General features: G+C 41.8%; 1 protein-coding gene across 7 annotated transcripts in view; it reads right to left on the minus strand.

The window, feature by feature from the left end:
• Window positions 1–22358, minus strand: part of CELSR1 (cadherin EGF LAG seven-pass G-type receptor 1) — a 181436-nt gene that overhangs the window by 82976 nt on the left and 76102 nt on the right. For all 7 annotated transcript variants that reach the window (XM_064506072.1, XM_064506068.1, XM_064506092.1 and 4 more), the window contains exon 2: window positions 20549–21187. In XM_064506072.1, the coding sequence (XP_064362142.1) occupies window positions 20549–21187 (639 nt within the window). The remainder of the gene's footprint in view (window positions 1–20548; window positions 21188–22358) is intronic.

The raw sequence follows: 22358 nt of genomic DNA on the forward strand, positions 1-22358 counted from the left end.
CCAAAAGCTTTTAAAGAACGAATGAGCAGAATGCAGATGACACATATATTGCTTCATCTTTTCCTCTGCATCCTGCAGGTGACAGTCATTTAGCGAATCTTTCAGAGAAGTGCACAGTAACTTCATTCAGTAGTTAAGGATTTTGTGTATCGCTCACTGAAGTTGCTTTTCTCCACGTGCTCCACCTTTATTCTATTCAGAAGTCTGTATTAAGATGCAATAAATATAGGTTCTGAAAAATGAGGGGTCTCTCCTGGTACGTTTGTTGTAATAATTCCTGTGTTTGCCCAGAATTTGACAGTGGATCATTATTTTAAAAAATAATTTGTGATCTTGTGGTTTGTGCAGAGGATACCCAATTTAAAAAAAATCTGCTGTGGCCAGGACAAAAGCAATTGCTGAATTAATCATTATACAGAAAGTTAGCCCTCTATGTGAGCTAACTAGTTAACATTTACGTTTTGGAATGTGTTTTTCTAAGGTAACTGTAATTGTGATGCTTTACTGGGTGTCCAGTTCCTGCATATTAAACTGTTCAAAGAAATTGAAGGTGGCTTATACAGCTGATTTTTACCCAGTAACAATGTCTGACAACCAAACGTAGAGCAAAACTGCTTGACACAACGAGGTGAAGGAACGCATTTCCAACCATCTAGTATTTGCATGACTACTTGCTACAAGATTATACAATTACATTAATTCAAACACAGCTAAAATCATGCAAATGCATTGCAAAAGGAAAGTAAAAGCAGCAGGAACTATGGGCGGTGACTCACAAATGAAGGCAAATGAAAACGGAAAGCTCTGCTCCACCAGCCGCCCCCGCAGCCCTGCTCCCACGGGTTCCCACGTCAAAGCTGGGATGGCCGAGCGGTGCGGGGAGCCAGCTGCTCACTCTTGGGCTTTGCAAAACTACTGGACCAAGCCGGCAAGCCAAAAACGCTACAGTAATAAACCATATAGCTCAAAGTCTGACTTTAAGCTTAGAGCTTTTCTGATTCAGGACTGATGTTCTTAGATTCTCATTTTATCATATTAAGATGAAATGCTGTGAAAACCACCTGATAAGTACCTTCCTGTTTCCCTTCATTGACTGTGAGTATCAGGTTAGGCAAGATTATGTAAATACACCATCCTTAATACTTTGAAGAGGAATTCAGGTAGATTAAAATGCTCTATGATGTTTCTTCTGCAAGAAATTTTATAAATCACCAAGACACAAAAATTTCTCAATGTATTGACTATGCCAAGGAAAAGCACACATGCACCTCAAATGCATTAGAGAATCAACGGTCCACTGCATAACCAGAGTCAATCCCCCTCAACCCAGTAACTGCACAAATCTTGTGCAGCAGAACTCTCCAAAAATTGAAAAAACACAGTTCCTACACAAAGGACTAAACACAGGTTTGTCCCTTTTAAACAAGTAGTGCAATATTCTGTGAAATACATCTCCAGCTCAGAGTGGAATGTAATCTTCAAGGCTTTCTGAAAACTGAATGATATATTTGGCAAAAGCAAATAAAGCACAGACCTGAATACACAAGGAAAAAAAGACAAGACCCAAGCTAAAAGGAGAGATTCTTGTCATTCTAACATGCTGTGGAAATGCCATGGCAATACAGAGGCATAATATAAAAGCCTAAGTTTGAAGTGATTGATGGTTTTGTATTAATTCTATGATACAGCAAGAAGATATAGACCATTTGTTTACATGCATAAAACTATTTAAGAGAAAATTTATTGAAAGTGTAAGTATATTGAAAGTATACTGAATTATGTTTATTACCACTTTTCATTATGGCAGTAGTTTTAAAAGGCTGTAATTCAATCCTAAATATGATCCTTTGTCCTATATTCACTGAACTGTAGCATAACTGATGTCCCAGTTACTGAAATTATTCTGAATTCTCATTACGCATGTAAATGAGAACTGAATTTGAAGCACATCCTTTGATGTTGAATTTTCATATTTTATGTATATTAACCAAAATACATTAAAATATCTTTTTTGAACTCTCTGCAAGAACTCCAAGTTGTCATTATGTTTCAAGGCACAAAGGTCTATGAAGAAACTTGATAAATCCTTATTTACCATTTTTCCAAAAGGAAAAACTGTACCTGCAATTGTTTAGAAACACCACATTGTTGGCTTTAAGTGGCCACCTGAGCAAATATTGCAAGTACTGCTCCGGTCAGGAGCACCTCCTCCATCTTGGCAATGCAATAAGCCTTTGTGTGGCTCTTCAATGTGTCATTTCCAAGGGCAGCCACATCATCCTGGACACACCATCGTCTCACAGCACTGCCCTACACGAGTTGGGAGTCACAGCCCGAAAAGCACTATCAAAAGCTGAATTTAAGCCCACACGTACTAGCACTGGAAGGAAGAGCTGGTTGCAGGCTGACAGACTGAACCTCAAGTCGGAAGCCCCTAAGGGAACAGCTACTTTAGGAACTGGAAAGGAAGGGCATCGCCAACAGCCACAACACCAGCAGTCAGGATGAAAAATGAAGAGATTGTGTGTCTGCTTGCAGCTGAAGGTCAGGGGGCTGAGACGGCAGAGGAATCTGCACTGGTGCAGGGGACGTCCCCCAGTCCAGCGGGAAAAAATAGTACAGCCCCGAGGGCAAGCTGCTCTGGACTTGGAGCTGAAATGGGCTCAACGATAAGAGCCACGTGAGATAGCTGCAACAAACGGCCAGGACGGTGCCTGCAGCTCACCCCTCCAGCACGGCCCCTCTGGGACCCATCACACTCCTCTCTGCCCATCGCAGCGTTTTCTTTGCTAACATAATTTCATCTTTCACACTGGCCAGTATTTTAGGAATCAATTAAAACACTTCCTTTATATCACAATTCTGTGAAATCCAAGTAGGAAACATAAAGCTTAGTCCCTCCAACTGCTAACTCTAAAGCATGCACTGTCAGATAACACTGCACTGTGTCTGCCTGTTATCTGCTGGGCAGATTCTTGGGCTTTGAAAAGCTACTGGACCAAGCCAGTAAATGCTTTACTATTACAGGACGGTAGCTAATCTTATATTCTCACAATTAATATAGATGACTCTTACAGATATGAAAGCCTAGCGTTTATACAGCCCTTTACGTAGTGTTTCCTGGTTTTAAAGCCCTTGAGATCACAATGTGATGATACTTGCTTTTGACCCTTCTTCCTACTTGAATTTAATATACCCTTCTACAGTTTTAAGATTAACTTTAGAAAGATGTTATTCATAAAATTTCTAATATTAATTTTATGAAAGGCATGATATCAGGCATAACATTACAAGAATAGGCAAAGAAAAAATTGGCTAGAAAATCGTTTAATTTAGTTTTCCTCTAACGCATTCCAAATGAAGTGGTGAAAGAGTTTAAACAAAGAATAAATGATGATAAAAAGTGAAAAGAATTAAAAAAGAAAGAAGTTATTTTAAAAGTGAAAGAATAATCCCCTAATTGCAAACGTTGTGAGCTGAACATCATTTGAGTATCAAACAGCACACCCGCTTGCACTAATGAGCCAAACACTGCAGAAATACTGCCACGGGTTTGTTGGTGCCTTGCTTGACCTTACAATGATAGACAATGTATAATATTGGAAAGCTTGCTAAAAACAACAAGGCATTGAAATAAATACAGAATTACTCTACACTTCAGTTTACTGTAGTATGTTTTTATAATATTCCCATTCAAGGATTTGTCCTCAAAAACTTGTACTATTCTCTGATTATTTTCAATTGAAATACCACGTTAAATATACATTAACATGAAGCAGCAGACCTGCAATGATGTTCTTGTTTCTTATTTTCCACTGTCCCTGGACACATATTAATTTTTCACTCAGTATCTGTAATTGTTTAATTTGAATCAATTCTTCTCTCCTTTCCTTCCCCCTGTCATTTGCTCTAGATACATATTAATCCTGTTTTCCATGTCTGTAGCTGCTTCATCAGAATGGAAACTTTGGGAAGCTGATTCAAGCAACCAGCCTAAAACGAGGTATTTCAAAGTGGAAAGCAGATACAACAAGAAATAGGGCAAGTAAATTCTTGAAGAATCCCCATTGCTCTAATAAAGAACCAACTATCATTAAAAATTTGTTTGATATGTTACACATTATGGGAAAATCAATCCTCCTCTTCCTCTGGTAACTAGAATGCTAATAACCTGCAATGAGGAGCAGTGCTGAAGCGATCAATGCAGTAAATAGTAATAAGGTTGTTAAAATCATCAAAGGAAAAAAGCAAAAAAAAATCCTCCCCCCAAATCTGCTAAATATCTCGTTTTAAAATCTCCTGCACTAACGTAAAGGCCACCCACCCCTCGATGCCTGTATCGGCTGGCAGAGACCCAAAGCGATAGGCACTCTCGAAGGGGAGATAACCCCGCAGCAGAACCGCTCGAGCCAGAGCCGAGGCCTTCTGCGCCCGACATGCTAAAAAAAGATGCGGATGCCATCAATGCTCTGCAGGCCCCCGAGTTAAACATTGATAGCCCGCGCGAACAGCGCACCGGTGTCCAGTTACCCACGCCGGCTACGGCACGCGCTGCTGCTCTTGCTGCTCTTGCCTTGTCCGTACCTGCTCAGCACTGACTGTGGGTGTTAGCAGGGAAGCATAAAACTGCGTCCCCAAAAAGAACGGAGAACGTGAGAGGCAACAAGAGTTTGTCCTCTTCGTCCCGCTCCACGGGGCTTTAATTTACGATCTCGTTGCACGTACAAACTAGTTGCTGAGTTAGCCTGGAAATCTCTCTCGGGGCAAGGGATAACCAGGGTGGGATGCAGCGCGCTCAGCTTAGGGGTGCCCATAGTTTAAGCTGCTGGTGGTGGGATTTACCATAGTCCCACCTTTCCCCAGCTCACTGCACATTTTTCCCCCTCCCATGAACCAGCATCTATCGGAGCCGGCAGTGATTTGTGGAGCTAATACTGCAGTGCGCCATTTGCTTCCTTATCGTGGGGTTAGCACTCTTCTGCCGAGGTCCTTCCCCGAGCGACCGAATAGCCCGGCCGGCACGGGGGAGGCAGCAGCAGGCACCCAGGGGTGAGGGTGAAGCAATGGTCTTAGGAGGGTGTAGCTGTCACGTAAACACAGCTCTAAGTACGCTGTTGCGACCTGGCTTCAGCTGCCTCCCGGGCGAGCGCACTGCCTGACTCCCGTGAACGGGATCACCGCTGCTGCGGACACCCGCCTCTCTCCACCAACTGCTCAGGAACTTACTGAAGGAAAAGGGATTCGTCGTACGCCTAAAATGCCCTGGTGCAAGCTGCGTAATGAAAATAAATATTGGATCTCGCCCGTAAGGGGAAATCCGTGACTTTCATGACTCCGTGGTACATGAGTGCCTGGAATCAAATGGGAGAATTTAGCCTTATTTCCCAGCATATTCCATTTACCAATGAAACATAAAAAAAAAAAAACAACCCTCTCTTTATTTTACGAGAGACGTTGGAGAGCTCCTACCCAGAAAAAGTAACCAGTAATTTTTAACAAAGACATTAGAACAAATAGAATATAGTAGTCATCAGCCTACTGGTGACTGTCATAAAATTAAGGAAGAGTATATTCATATATCATTTTATACAGACAACTTAGAAGGTGCTATTTGAAGAACAGAGGTAAAATATTGGTCCCTTAGAAATCAATAGCCAAACTCCTACTGACGTTTCCGAGAGGCCACAGCAGATATAGTCGTTAGACTTAATACTGACATTGACATTCTTCATTTTGGGAGGGATTTGAATCTCCATTATCCTGATACCTCACATTCAAATTAGAAAATATACTTTGATCTTTCCTTTTACTTATTAATTTATGTTTTAGTGCTGGGATCTACGAAAATTAAAATCAGCTGCAACCTTCTTACATTCAGCTTAATGCTCAATTTGGGGTCTCTCCTTCCCCTTGATTTCTCCTCTCTTTGCTGTTTCCTGCTCTACAAAGGTGGATTTTGAGAAAAGGGTAAGTAAAATAATACACAGAGACATACAGACACACAGACACACACCACACACACTCCCCACCCCACTGTCCCCCACTATTTAGGACTAAATCGCACTGACTCATAAGGACAGCTGTCCTTTGTAATTTAAGTAGCTAACTGTTCCAGATTTAACAAGATATTGTTAAATATCTTGTTATTCAGTAACCCCATTTAAAACACTACGCAAAATAACAACAAAAACAATTCCAAACAATTCCTCTTACACTATGAGTGGAGATATATATATATATATACACACACACACATACATACATACATACATACAAACAAATGTATTTTATATATACATATATTTCACTTGTCAAGAAGCTCTTTGAGGTGATAGATAGCAAATGATCCTGTACTAAGATACTCAGGAAATCACTGTTTTACCTCTAGATTTGATTTAATTTTTCTTGTGGGCATAAGCATTAAACTCTCAGGTGGTGGGAAGAGACAGTGCAGAACTGCTAATGTTCTTACAGCTATATATCATCATTCTCCTTTAATATCACTCTGCTGCCGTCTCTGTGACGTTTTCTGTGAAGTCCCTCTGGGAATTCCGGAGAACTCACAAATCGGAGTTCCAAAAATAATGGGCCTGGAGGAAGATCATGAGATCCTTAATCATGAGATGCTCCAAAATAATGAACATTGGAAGCTTTTTATTTTCTTAGTTTCTCAAGCTGTGGGTGGCATCTGCTGGCCCCAAAGCATGTGAAAGTTTTCGATGGTCAAATTCCAGTCCGAAGTGCACAACCCAAACTGGCTGCTCAGAAGGAGATCCCATTCACAATTCCTCACCAGTGGGAAGATCCTGGTGACTCCTTCCCTGCTCTTCCTCCCAGCGGGGTCCTCAGTGATGGCATCTGCTCCCTGACTGCCCTGGGGCCATGACCATCAGCATCTCCAGGGAAGAGGACAGTGATGGAAACCTCCTGGCCAAACAGGCAAGAGTTGGGCAGAACCCAGTCCTACCTGTTAATCTTTCCCCCGCTACCAACAGAGCTAAAACAGCATGGCACCACATTTCACAGAAGCACAATGAGAAAAAGCTGAGATCTCTGCTCTGCTGAGCTGCTTCGGCCATGCCTGCTGACGCACTGCACTGCCCGTGCGGCCCCTGGCACCTTCGCCAGCCCCAAATCAGGCAAGCTCCGAAGCACAGCGCCAACCTGAGCAAAGATGTGCCGCTTTCGTCCGTTCCTCGCCCTTCCTGATCTCACAAAACAAAACAGGACACCCTGCAGGGATGGATGATTTGGGATTCGGGTATGTTTTTTCTTTTTCACATTTAAATGAGAAGGAATAATAGAAAAAAGAAACAATATGGAGGAGGATTAGTGATATTTGGGGCACCTCTGTTGGAGAAATGAATTAGTCTGTGGATTCTAGAAATTACGAGCACGTTCTCAAGATACTCAGTCTGAATGGTTACTGGATCTTACACTCCCATGCAACTTCTACCAGTGTTGACTATGCACAGGAATTGTGCATAGACAGAAGCCACAACCAAGTCTTTAATGTCTGTGCTCTCTTCCTCATGTATTTGCTGAGGATTAAAAACTCTCAGTCAAAAAGCTTACATTTTGTTTACACTAGATAGCTCTCCATTTATGTTCCAGCAACGAGACCAGGAGCAGCACAAACCTCAGAAGTACTATCAATGCTTTAAAACTTACCACAAGTTACGGCAATGTTTTTTTTTTTCTTTTCGTACCAGCATACCATTGATAAGCAAGGAACCAGAAGTCACAGTAAAATATTCTTCATTTACAAAACGTTCCATTTTGAAGTCCACTTTGTGGCTTTGGAAAGAGAAGATGCTAACTCAGGATTTTGCAGCTCACGGATTAGCGTCAATTCGCTGTCGACAGCACGTGCTACACCACCTTCGGCAGGCGCCTGCGTGAAGCCCCCAGCACGGGGTCAGGAAAAGGGGCTCGGGCGCGCTGCGCAGGGATGCACTGGGCCGTGGCAGGGGCCTCCCCACTGCCGCTGCTCTGCCAACGTGGCACCACCTCACCCAAAGGCTTCTGAGGAAATGCTGAGAAAAAGTGCTTTTTGGATGGTTTAGATGCAGTGGAGCAGAACAAGAAAGAAAACATGCATGCTTTTACCCTGCAACAGCCACCTAACAACAGTTTTTGCTCTATGGGATCCTATGGCTAATTTCTTATATTTTACTCTTTTGATGATATTACAACTATCTCCAAGCTATGCAAGTCACCAAACCATTGGTTCAAGTGTACAATACCCTGATAAGCGGTCATCTCCCTCTGCACCTGACCTGTTAAGGTAAAGCTTTAGAGACCTTCTCAGGGTATGTCTATCACACAGGACCATGCCAAGCACAAATCTACACAAGAGAGAAAAGAAGCACACAGACATTTCCAGTTATTGGTGAGTTCTGCGATAGGTAATATATGTAAGACATATATATACACACAAATTGTGTATATACATATGTAAGACAATCTATCACTGATTTGGGGTAAGATATGGTCACAAAGCACTGCCTTTCAAAAACTTAAGCTTTATCTCTGTATGTATTTAGCAGGAAGAAAATATTACTATAGATGCAAAGATTAAACCAGATTAGATTACGACATTGTGTCTGCAATTTGCACTCTGTCTTATTTGTAATAAACCTCTTGGTACAGACCTTTCTAAAAAAACCACCTTCTTGCCATTCTCTGTTAAAAACTGATGAGAAACCTAGAGGTGTAAGAACAAAACACACTTCTGCATAATGTGTTAAATTCCTTTACATAGGAATATCTCCCACTCTATTTATTTTTAAGAAGAAGAGTCTTCCTCTACCTTAACCATATGTATGCCTGGCATTATTTTTTTCGTTCTGTTCTCCATGCCCCTTGATCCTTTCCCCAGACTGTCATTACGCAGAGGGAACTGAAGGCTGGAGCAGCCACAGCAACTTTCAGGACATGTCCCCTTAGGGACAGATTTTGCAGTCTGGTCTTTATTTGCATCCCTATGCACTTACATGCACTTCAGCATGGGAACCGGTTGCCTTACCTTGCCCTCACGTGTTTCCAAGGACAGCAGTAAAGAAAAAGGTCACTCATGAAGACGGCATGCCTGTATTCAGATGCCCAAGCCAAGCTATTTCTTAATGCAAAGTTGCAGTTTTTACTGGGCACACACTACCAGGCACTGTAATTCCACACGGACGTGGTTTCACAGGCAATTTCAGTCCGTCCAGATATTAAACTATTTATCCAGAGGAAGAGAGCAAGCGAGGCAAGGTGGCTATGTGGGGAGGGAGGGTGCAATCATGTCTTTTATCAGCAGGAACTCGGGGTCGAAAAGCCAGACATGCTTTCAGGCACAAACAGACATCCTGCTCACTTCTAGTCTGTTTTTTTTTCCCTAAACTGCTTTCCATAGAGGAGGACACCGAAGGGCTGCAGCTCCCAATTCCCAAATTTTTAGGGAAAGAGAAGGTTCTAGCACTTACTTTTGAACAATTTAACTTCAAGCAGTTGGAAAAGGACACTTACTTGCAAATAAGACAACTAACTGGCAGCAGAAGGAGAGGAAGATAAAAAAAGGTCTCAGGAATACAGGAGAAAGCAGATCGGGTTCTCCCCTTCAATGGCAAACATTATTGTTTTCTTTAGGAGAGTCCAGCCCGTTTCCCGCTAAGCTCCTGTTTCATTTTCTCCACGTAGCTGTTACAGGCTTGATGTTCAGACTCGGAATAAGAGGCAAAAGAGGGAAGAAAGGGCCTGTCCTGATCCCCACCAGCCCTCTGAGATGAACTGCATGAGCCTTGCTCTGCACACAGACATTGCAGGAAAACTGGTGAGAGCCTGCATTTTGCGTTTTCCAGGATCTGAAGTTTTCACAGGGAAATCTCGCTCTCACATCTTCTGCGTAATCCAATACAGTGGTAAAAATGATAACACTGGCAAATAGGCAGACCTCAATCAAAATCATGCCCCTTAATGTTCGAGGTGGTCACAGAAGCTTTCTTGGAAAGAAGAATAATGGCCAATTAGTGTGAATACTAGAAAAGAAGCCATAAAATATTTTAAAAAGTAACTGAGAACAAAAAACAGCTAAATCAGGGAAGTCACCTTTTTCTTAACGAATCTTGGAAAAGATATTGTGATGTCACACAGCTTGCACAGAAAGCCTTGAAATAAATGTACTTTTTAATCTACAGAATAGGTAGAAATTCAAAAGTTTTTATATATATATATATATATATTTAAACAGACTGATCAAAAATGAACGTAGTCAAGTTCCACAGTAATTAACTCTTGTTAAGACACTTTAACTAGATTAAAATTCAGTTATTTTGCAAAATATGGTTGCATTTTAAAGTAAACTTACATGATTGCCAAGTCTTGTTAGAGTTAATATACTTTATTGTATCATCTAGATTGTGATAAATTATTAATACAAGGCACTCAAAATAATAATGTTTCTTACAGTGCACACATCAGTGTGCTGACCTCTTGAGTGTGGGTGGCCCTATCTACCTAAACAATGTTTTTTTAATTACTGTATTGGAAAATACAACTACCTCTACTATGCTTAGCTAAAGAGAACGTGAAAGATAGCACAAAGCAAAATATATTCAACTTGAATTATAAAAATAAACTTTAAAACTCCAGATGAGAAGTGGTCTCAGTGTTTTGATCCAGCTGAGCAGCGGCTCAGTACAGTAGGAGCCTCGGAGGCCAAAGCCCAGCCCCGATGAGTAGCAGGGGATTTGGATGCAGGCAGTGAACCGTGATGCTCTAAACAAAGGAGCATTTGGGACAACAATGAAATTGCCGTTCCCACAATGCTCCGCCTAACTGTACCGCAGAACTCTCATTATCTTGATGTTCAAGGCCAAGCGCCTCAGTCTGTTACTCAACTGTCGAAAATTTCATTCATGGCAACACAAAGCAGAGACACACAGAAAACTACTTTCAACATTTTCTTCCCTAACAGGACATCACCCTAATACCCTCATCTCTGAATCCAACAGGCCATCCTGCTGTCTCCGTCATCACAACTATACACAGAAGCAGCATATGTCCTTCACATGCTATTTTCATTTGTAAGGGGTTTCCCAGTTTTGCATTAGGAGATAAGAGAAAAGGAGTCCTGTGTACCTTGTTCTTTGGAAGTTAAACGTTTTGTTTTGGAACATCTGAAATATTTATTTCCAGCTTACTTGGAACTTCTTTTTTCAGCCATAACCAATGATCTGCTATGAGAATCGTGAGGGAGTTTCCAGAACGTCAGGTATATTGAAGAAAATAATACCTCACCATGATTTTATCTTCCCCACAAATAACTTAAAGGCAGGTTGTTTGGTTTTTCTCCTCTCTCTTCTCCTTTTCCCCTATCTGATTTGTTTTCAGTGAGAAACAACTAATCAAGACACCTCACCACTGGCAAAAGAAACATTTAAAGGGTAGTCTAATATATGGGTTATTTTGACACTTAGTAACCGTATGTTTTGATGTTTTAAAATGCATTTGTGTGGCTTATATGCATTTTAAAATTTTAACCAAGTAACCTTTCCAACATTAAAAACAACCATGAAGAAAAAGCCCAAGTCATATGTTACACAAGGCTCAACATAGCTAAATTAATAAAAGCACAATTGTAAACTATGGTCACAGGGTAGTTTGCAGCAGTTTAATAAATTGCTATTTAAAATATTTTAATAAAAATAACCCTCATTTAGTGTGTGTAGTTTCTCTCAGGTGAATGTTCTTCAATGCATATATATGTTCACAGTTATGATAGTGTATGAGAAGTTAGGTGCCTCAGTAAGGGGGGATCCTACGTGCACCTATGAAATTTTAATATCAAATAGCTCCACTTCGTATAATTACTTTCCATCTTCCACTTTTTTTGGTTAGTAATGCCAACAGAGATAAGCAAACACATCATTACTAAGAATGTCAAAAAGCCTGGGAGAGTTAAGACTGCCCTTTAGATGTGGTAAAAGAAATCCCATCAGTATGAAACCAGAAGAACACGTTGAGAGTAAGTAAGAGCCTGAGAACTGCAGAAAATTGATTAAGCAAAATCATTCAAAAAGAAATAGATGTACAACAGCTAAGGACTATAAAAGGGACTTTTCATGTATGCTAAAACAAAAAGCATTGTGACTTTGTATCACCCCATTATTAACGGGAATGCCCACAGGAGTTCCAGGAAACCGGAGGTGTTCAATATACACCCCTCTTCTACTGAAAAGAACTAATGATATAGCCATGTTCATAAGATATTTTCTTGCCAACAGCATCGAAGGAGAGGTCAGGTACCACAGCTAAGCAGGTACCAATGCTCGATGCTTGTTAATCAGCAGCTCCAAGTAGTTCCCATGCAGGAAAGCTGGACGAGTCGGCTCAGAGCGTCTCTGCACTAATCCTGGTTCCCAAACCTCTCTCCTGGGCTCAGAAAGGAGGTTCTGGAGGACTGGAAGGAAACCAGAGTTATTCCAGTTGTTCCAAGAGCGAAGGACTTGAGCAACCGCACACTGTCATCGGCAGACCGCAGGCTATCAGAACGCCTGACGAGCAGATTAATCAAATATAACGCGTCTGCGTGCCTTTTGCTTCCATACAGCACCTTGACTTGATACTGTATAGCATTTGGTTAAGAACCTACCCTCTCCCCAAATTATAACATAAGCAGGGCATACATCAAGGGAATTAAAAACTAATAGGTCTAAAAATATAACTTTAAGTACAGAATCATCCTCAAGTAGGTTATTTTCCAAGTTCTTTGGACACTGATTTTCAGCTTTATGTTACTTAACATTATCAGCAATGGGAAAGAAAGCATAAAATCATCAGTGATAAACTCTGTAGCTGTCAAAGAGTGGAGGAGGGTAAATAAAGCAAAGAACAGGCCAACTACACAGCTGTCTGAAGAAAAAGCAAAACAACACATGGAAAAAACAGAACATGATCTTTAAGCAGCAGGTCGGATTTCCTAGACACCGAACTGCCTGGAAGAGCTGAATTCAGAAGTGTTTGTACTACCCAGGTAGCTTCCAAAGTGAGGGTTAAGCGACTATATATTGGTGTCTGATCTGTTGCTTTCTTTTACAAACTACCCTTAATACATCCACTATTGAAATACCCTGGAAGAGCTGAAGCCTTGCCAAGCCGTTCTAAAACTAATTAAAAAGAACAAACAAAACATTAGGTCTGTAGCCTGGTTTTAAAATGACAGGCACGGACTTTGATCTGTGCAAGTATTTCCACAGGCAGGAAGGATAAGCCATGGGGCTCCAGCAGAGGAGTCTCAACCCCAGGCGTTTTAGCAGTTCGGCTGAATCAAAGATGATCACACGAGCAGCGTTTCGTAGCAGGGGGCAAGGGAGGCTTAGCGCACGGCCAGGAACGCTTTCAAACTTTAAACAGCAGCTAGTTAATATACATCGGGATGAGGGTAATATGATAAAACTCTTCACCTGGGTTTAAGGAAAGGTATAGCAGATTGATGTTAAAGCTGCGGGCAATTTACACTGCGAATATTGAGAACGAAACTGTCAACAAATACACCATGGTAATCCAGTCGGAAGAGACCTCTCGCATCCTGACAAGTGAGCTTAGGCTGCAGATTAGCTGCAGGAAATATCCTTCAGATAAAAATCCATCTGTGGAAGCAGCACACCTCTCCAGCAGCGCCTGCGAATCTGATATACACTCCAGATTTCCAGTGTTAATCTCTTGTGATTAAGGAACATTGATAGAAATATAATCAACAGAAATACAACATGATTTGAAAGTTGAACAGACTTCAGCTTTTGTCTGTATTTTTTAAAAGTGTAACTTCACCCTGCTTTTACTGGGCTATTATTCGAGTTACCTTATTGGGCAAGCAGCTAGGGAGTCATGACACCTGGGCCAGCTCAAGCTCTCAGGTGGAACGGGGAAGCGCTTTGCCCTAGCTCAGGCACAAGGCCACCACGTGCTCACCTCCCCCTGCACACGCTAGCACTCAGCGCTACCGCACACACCATCAAGGGCCCATTTTAACATACAGGGCACGATAAATCTCCGAGTTTAACACAGTGGGTGCGTGGGCCCACAGGTGTCTGCTGAGAGTCTGCGTTAGGAAAGAAATACCTTTCACAGAGAGATCCTCCAGGTTTCCGATCATCTGTGCCCAGAAATAGCACCGAACAGCTGCAGCTGCTCCTGACTTTGCCACCGATCACTTTTATGTGACCTGGGAGAGTTGAGGACCTTGTGCCTCGGCTTCCCCAGCCCTTTGGGGAGGGTGGCAGCACCCCTCTTGCTCAAAGCGGTGTCTCAGAGGCTTCATTTATTAACAGCAACTTTTGCAGAGTCCGCAGTAACCCTTAGATGGAAAGTGCTTGGTACATGAGCCACTTGCAATGGTCAGCAGTCATCATTCTCTGACAATACCCATATCCCAAAAGGAGAATTTTGCCTAGTGATACCTTTTTCTGAATATCCAAACTAATACTTTTTTTCACGATTTCACGACAAAAATGGATGTAACACTAGAAGGAGAGAAAGTGATTCAAATATCACAATTGACTGCTGCGTTCTTGAAGTGCAGCATGCACTGTATAAGAGCCAATGGAAGACTTACTATCCATGGCTAATCACAAAGAATAGGTTGTAAGGGTTCCTTACATGTTCAGATATTAAGTCAGCTCACAAGACAACATCTGGTCATTGGTCATATGGGGAAACTTCAAAGCACTGAGAAGAAGGTTTATGAGATGCTGTGTCTCAAAGTACATAGCTGAGCGATGAAGATCATAAAAAGAGAGGCTTCTCCAGCTTTTGTACCAGTCATGCTCTGAAAAATGTTTGGAGAAGGTAAGCTCTGCTCCTGGCCAGCCCACCGCACTGCGTGCAGGGTCCTCGACAGCTGACTGAGCGCGTGAGTCCATCTGCTTTCGAAGGGCCACAGGTTGGGAGCGGAAGAGAGGTACCGACCACTGGAGCTCCCTCTGCACATCATTGCTGCCAACAGCAGGGACAGACGTTGCAATGTTTACACCAACTGAGCTGTCTGTTTATTTCAGTAAGGGAGAAGAGTGGTTTCCTTCACAAAAATTTCATGCTGATGACATCAAGAAAGTGAGACGAGGTGATGGAAAAGACTATCTTGGGCAACTGTGAGAACAAGAACTGAGAACAAGATAAGAAGTACTAATCCCAAGGAAGGACCCTAGAAGGATATATTCATTTATACCTCCATCAGATGTGAAAAAGCTACTTCAGCTATGGAGAGGGACAGGTCCACAGAAATAAAGGAAAAATTGTGTTTCAGTTATAAAAACCTAGTTTCAACCACAAACATCAGAGCAGCAGCATAGCATAGCACTGCTGAAAAAGAAGAAAAATTTCTAATGTTGCACAGACTTGCCTATTTCATAGGAGTAGAGGCATTCAAAATGAGATTTCTTCCGGTATTGCCATACAGAAATGGCAAGTAAAGACAACCAAGTATTCCTCCGAGGTTTCCGCAAACAATGCAAGTGATTAAAGAGTCAATAGTCAGCACTCTTCCTCAACTTCTCCTGCAACCAGAGCCAGCAGAATAACTTTATAAAAAACTGTTAAGATTTGGTACCAGTGGGGAAAGACAGAGCCTTCAAATTCTGAAAAGGGCCAAATCACCTGTCGCAAATCACCGAGTGCCCTAATTATTGTAGTTATATTTAAACTCCTGAAAATGAATACACTATTTTTTACAGCATTAGGTCCTGCCACTGTTTTCATATGTTTATAATACATATGCACCTGGAATCCACTATCACAACTTTGAAGATGGGCACTAAAAGACACTGTTAAGGCATCAACAATACAAAGTATTGCATTAACATTTGAATGAGGCATCACAGAGAGATGATCCACAGTCGTCCAATTGTCTACAATTATGGGAGTGTTTCGGAACAACAGAATTTCTTATTTGGTGGTTTGGGTCAAAGACAAACTTGGTCAAAACTGTTTGAAAGTGTTGACAAAGCCCCACAACCCAGAGCTGGTGAACCTTGCTCAGCCTGGCCACTGTAAAATCACGGCCTTCTGTAAACTGAACAAGGAGTTAAAGATGCAGTAAGAATTCTAAAGAAATCTTATTAAGATACAGTGTGCAAGATTTTGCTGTTACAAACCTGTGATCCCAATGGCTTAGCAGAACTGCAGAAGCGTAACTGAGACTGGAATTTCAGACACTCCAGCCTAAGATAAAATACTCATTATAGCTACCCTGGCTGCCAGATTTCTGTACTTGAAAGCTGAAATTCTTCCAAATAAATCTCTCTGGCCTGAAAAATGAGAATCTAGTATTGCACCAAGTAGTGAAATTACTGTCTAAAGAATGGATGTAAGTAAAAATACCAGAGAACCAAATCTTCACATTTACTATTACTGCTAGTATGTTGCTGGAAAAAAGCAAACACTGAGAACTTACTAAACAACATGAATAGCAACTTCTGGCATGGTACTACAAAAACAGCTATAATTGCTTTCCCATGGCACAAAGTGGGAATTCATGGCGATAAAGTTAGATGTCATGATTTCCCATGTCAATATGGTATCACAAAAATAAATTAGGAGAAAAAAAGTATAACATGTAAAAGATCTCTAATTGCTGTATTTGATTACTAGAAGATTTATAACCACTTAAGATTTCTCCCGCCACCTGAAATGAAATCCAAGGAGAGATGCAGAGGATATGGGAACTTCTCCGACAATCTTTTCCCTCAAAATTGCTCCTTGCTACGGGTTAGGTAGCAAAGGAGGCAGAGAGAGTGCCCTGTGCTAAAGAGAACAGGGGGAACATTCAATGTCTTTATTGTTTTAGGGTTTTTTCCCCCTTGGAGTGCTTTTGCTCTGTCTAAAATAAAATTTTACTTTATGGAAATGTTGAACTGCTATGAGAGCTGCTGCAAGGATCCCAGTCGTGGCAGCAGATGCCAGCTCCCTTGGGAATGGCGGCAGGCAGGAATCGCGGGGATCTGTAACCAGAAAGGTAGCACCTTACAGCCTCAGTGATATGTCCTGGAGGCGGCACCAAGATGGGGTTGGATGCACAGCTCATTCAGGAACTGTGGCAGCAACTGTCTCCAAAAACTGCGTGGATCTAATTATGCTTTTGCCCTTCAGGGATTTGCCCCTGTGGGGTACAGATATTTTTACCTCTGTCCACCCCTTCACCTATAGCTTACTTCAGCTGCTTCTTCTGCACTCAAAGATATATGAGATAGAGCTGAAAAAATTAAATGTGCTTTCCACAGGGCTCATTGTATTTGTTTGCTTAACTAAATTACATCTTTCAACTTTCTAGTCATGCACATAGCTCCCTGCAATCAGTGGCACTATTACTGTGTACTGTTCTTCACTTACGTGCACAAATTTGGATAAAACAAAAGAATCTAATGTGGTCCTTACTCTGAAAAAAGGGATTAAAAATATATGTCCTTGTTCACTCACCTCCTTACATCACAGGAAGTGAAGCTAATTTCAAGTATCCAAGAACTAGTGAGTATTCAGATTTCAAAAATATCTTGTAAAAGCTCAGTTTACCTTTGTGCTAGTAACAGAAGACTCCTGAAGAAAGAGAAACTTTCATCGTGTATAAATGGCTAACAATTACATCAAAACAAATGGAGAGCTTCAAAGCAGGGTGGAAAAATGGGGGGAAATTCCATCCGATTAAGATAGGACATAATTATCTTCTACAGGAAATAAATGCTATATTTTTAACAGGTGACCAGTCAGATAGATTTGGTACAGGGTTATGATTGTGCAGTGATTTATCATCAACTTTCAGCATATCTTACCAAAGAGATGACAGCTATTAGTATTTTCTTACAATTATTTTTCCACATATGCTCGTAATTGGGAACCTGGAATTTCAGGGCTTCAGGCTGCATTTCATTGACTATTACCATTCATATTTCATCTTTTATAGTTAATTCAAAGATTCCTAAGTATCTCATACTGATATGTTACTATACTGTGTTAATACCACTGTAACATTTCTGTAATGCAGGAATCTCGCTACTTTCAGCCATAGCAATTCTCTGTTCATACCATCAGGCAAACACTGTTCTGCTCATTCTCATTTACTATCATTACATTATATAATTTAATATGCACTGCTGTTATTAAAAAAACCCCTCTACACTATATAAATATTAAATAGATATAAAATCTGTATCGTGTATATACTAAATATTTTTATATAGCTTGAAAACACAACATTATGATTAACAGATAGATATAAATTGAACTTGTACATGGATATGAAATTATCTCAGAAAGGACAGAAGTCATGGGTAAAATAACATAGTTCTTAAAGGAGATTGGGACAAGATTCAGTAATGGATCAAGTACTTTGTAAAATATTTCTGGTAATATATTATTTGTTGAGAAAATTTTCCACCTCGTTCGGTAAAGGGGATGAAAAGCAACTGCCACCTAATGACCACCATATGCGGGAAAGTGTGAGGCTTAATGGAAAAAACATTGTCATGAGATGCTGAGCCTGAAGGCACTAATGTAACATCACCTAACCACCAGGTAGATACCAAAATTCAACTGCATGCACTCACTAATAAAACAAAAGTATTTGATAATATTCGTATCGATTTACAGGTTAAAGGATTTCAGAGCCCTCTTGAACAGGGCTGGTGCAATTTCTCCTGGTTGCCCGGACTCACGGGGCCGCGGGGAGAAACACGCCAGCCCTGGCCCTGTGGGGCCGCCCGGCTGAAGGAGCCCCGGCACACTGCCGCGGGGCACAGTGACCGACCAAATCTTGCTTTGTGTAGCAATAACATGGTGCATCTCCTCTAAACGTGTACCATGTCAGCTCTGCTCCTCGAAATGTGTACCATGTCTGCCCTGAGTACAGTGTTAATTATTAAACATGTTCATGACTTATTTATATGAATAAGATTACCCTCTTTATTTTTTTCAGCATACTCAGCCTTTTTCCCAGAGATTTCTAGCATGGGATCCTCATACCTGATAGATAGGAATGCATATTATTCCAAAACCTAAGTCATGGATAAGTTAAGTTTATTTATAGGCACATTTTCATTTAATGAGACTCGCTACTCATAACCATTCTTATTTATACTATTTATTACATGAACATGTTAAATGAAATGAACTGGTCATAAAATCTATTTTGTGATGCCCAATGCTGCATACAGTTTGCATCAATTGCTCACAAGGGAAAGCAGACTTTACAGCGTATTGCACTGCATAAGTCACTCATGAGACATCTGGCAGGAGAATAGGCAAAGACTGAAAATCCCAGTCCTCTCACAACCAGATTCAGAATTTCACCGGCGAGGCAAAAGGGTTTCTCTCCCACACCTTATGAGTGTCCTGCTGTGCTGAGGCCCCTCTGATCTGGGGGAACCCCTCCTCCTGCTCCTCTCGTGGGGAAAAAGCCCTCGTTTACGTGCTGCTGCCGTGTCCCTGCTCACTGACAGTAGTCTCCTCTCAGCACTGCATTTTTAACTATAGCCCTGAGCCAAAAGCCATGGAAAGTGAAGGAAAACCCTTCCACTTAGAGGGCTTGATCCATCCCAGTAGGCCTGCACATTGTATAGCTTTTTTTTTAATGAAGACCTGAATAATTTATCTTCTCAATTTTTTATATCTTCAGTGGCTAAAGATCTTCAGTGGCTAAAGCAGACATTCCTGCAATGTTAGCATAAATTACAGCTGGGCAGCACTTTGGTGCAGAACACTTAAAGACGTGCACAATTTCAAACATAACCAACCCCTCTGACTTCAATGAAGTACCAGAACACATTCAGTCAATATTCTTCCATAACTTTTCAAGAGTATTGGAGAAGCGGCACTTTGATCTTTATTAGCTGTCAAGTAAACTATGAGGCCAAGTAACCACATCACCAGGCTGCGAGAGACAGGTCTAGACCAGGCCTGCAAGACACTGTGTCTTTCTGGAGTTTATCTGGATGTCTACAAGCTGAAGCTGACCTGAAGTATTTCCCATAAAGGCATATTATTGCAAGTGCTTGGGAAGATGAACCATCCTTATGCTCTGTGCTTGCACAGAGGGGCCGGTCAGCTGCTCCTGAGGCCACACAACACCTCCATTAACTGGTAACAACTGCCTCAACTGAAGTACAGCACCCTCAACAGGCACGCTGCTTGTGGTCTGCTGTCTGTCTGCGGTATGGCTGAGGGGCCAGAGGGCAGCTAAAATGTAAAATCATGAATCAAGGCATGGGTTCAAGGGATGTTTGCACAAACATTTGTTTTGAGCAAAAACTCATGCAACTAGAACCATTTCAGCAGCTATAGGGCCCCCTGTAAAGGCTTGGTGCAACACATGGTTCTTCTAATCGTGTGTGCAAAGAGATACAGGACTTATCCTAAGTGATGTGTGACACGTAAAAGCCTTCTCTCCACCAGAAGTTAGTGTCAGGAGTTTTTCTCCATATGACTAAGAATGTCAGCAATTTCAGCTTGATACATAGCTGACTCAGTTGATGGTCTAACATATAAATCACGGGTAATAGATAAGATAAACACATACCAGTGTAGTCCTCGTAGCATTCGCAACTGTAGCCCCCTTCTCGGCTCCGACACAGCCCGTTGTTACCACATGGGTTGGAGTAGCAGAGGTCGATCTCCGTCTCGCAGTAGTCACCCGTGAACCCCGGGGGACACCGGCACCTCAGCCCGTTGATGGGGTGGATGGGGCGGAACAAGACGGTGTTCGAACTGATAAACGGAGCAGAGCTGTCGAACTTCAGCACGGACACGCACTTCATGTAGTTCTCACAGGGCTCTCGCAAGCAGATGTTGTCGTCGAAGGGCAGCACCCTCTGCGTGGAGATCATGGTCAGCAGGGTCCTGTTGAGGTAGATCTGCTCCTGGAGGTCCTCGGAGGGGAAGAACTTGTTTTGAATGCCACCTGGGAGCAACGCCGAGAACGTCACGTTGAGGATATTGGAGCTGACGTCCGTGTCATTTTGGATGTTGAAAACAAAAATGCCGTCCTTGGCAGTGGACAGCACTGTCGCCACCCCCTCCACAAACAGAGAAAGGAGAGGAGAAAGAAACTTCTCCTGGGACATGTTTTCCAGACGCACCGTGATGCTGTTGGTGAGCATGTCGTCCGTGATGATGGTGACACGCAGGGTGCAGACTGCCGTGACACTGTGGACACCATCTGAAGAGAACAGAGAGAGAGAACGGTGACTCGAGAGAACAGGCTTCAGCCACGGACGAGGAGGCTCAGCACTCTCCTGTAAATAAGACAGACCTGCTCTGGCATGTGAGAAGGAAATGTATCTACCTTCTGCAGTGTAAATCAATGCCTTACTTTGCATGTGAGGAAAACAAAACAGAAAAGGATTGCAACTCAAAGGACCAGAGGCAGCCAGGGGAGCCCCGCGCACCTGGAGAACATCCCAGGCAAGCACCTGGAAATGGTGAGCAAGTAAAGGGACTCTTTGACGGCCGTGATATGGCTCACGGGAAAGGGAGCTCTCTTGATAGGAACTACATGTATCTTAATACAAGTCACTGCTAGTGGACAACTGGTGCTGGGAAGCTGTCACTTTTCACAACACCAAAATTATCTTCTCCAGGAGTGGTCTCAGGCTTAAAGAGGCAAAAACATGCAGAGGCAGAGAACTGTTACCAGAGCTTTAGATAAAAGTCATCTAAGGAAACAATTCTTCCCATTTGAACATTTGAACTTTTTCAGTCTTCATCTTTGAACTTCTTCAAAAGACTTTACGGAATTAGAGAAAGTGACCCAAATCAAATAGGCCCGTAATGTCCACAGGCATTTAAAAACAGTTCCAATTATCCTTCCTTTAAAACATTTCTGAGAGTCATGGATGTTTTGCAATAAATATAATCTATAAAAATATATATACACCATACTAACACCTGATACTGGACTGAGAAATGTGACTGTAAAATCTTGGTACACTCCTAGGATTACAGTGAACGTACAAGCTATAGAGTGTTCTTTCCTTATGAGACATAATTATTTAACACAGGTTGTGCCGTAATTAATACAAATTCTATGTGAGCATGGAGTGGGAAATTGCATCATCACTGGAATCAAAATGCTTAGTTCAATTCTGTCTCCTTGCTACCACTAAGGACTTCATTTTTTGCTGATCCACCATATTTCATTAAAAAAAACCAGACAGATCATATTACACAAAGTATGGTTAGTATTATAGCATCATCTTGAAATCCCAACGGAGATCAAAACTGTGTTCTGATAGGGGAGTATACAGCTAATGGGAAAAGCTCCTTCTCAAAAACCTGACGGTGTAAACAAATGACCATAGGTGGGGGTTCAGTCAGAGAAATGAACTGAC

This window comes from Dromaius novaehollandiae, chromosome 1 (assembly GCF_036370855.1).
Source record: "Dromaius novaehollandiae isolate bDroNov1 chromosome 1, bDroNov1.hap1, whole genome shotgun sequence".
In the NCBI taxonomy this organism is placed as follows: domain Eukaryota; kingdom Metazoa; phylum Chordata; class Aves; order Casuariiformes; family Dromaiidae; genus Dromaius; species Dromaius novaehollandiae.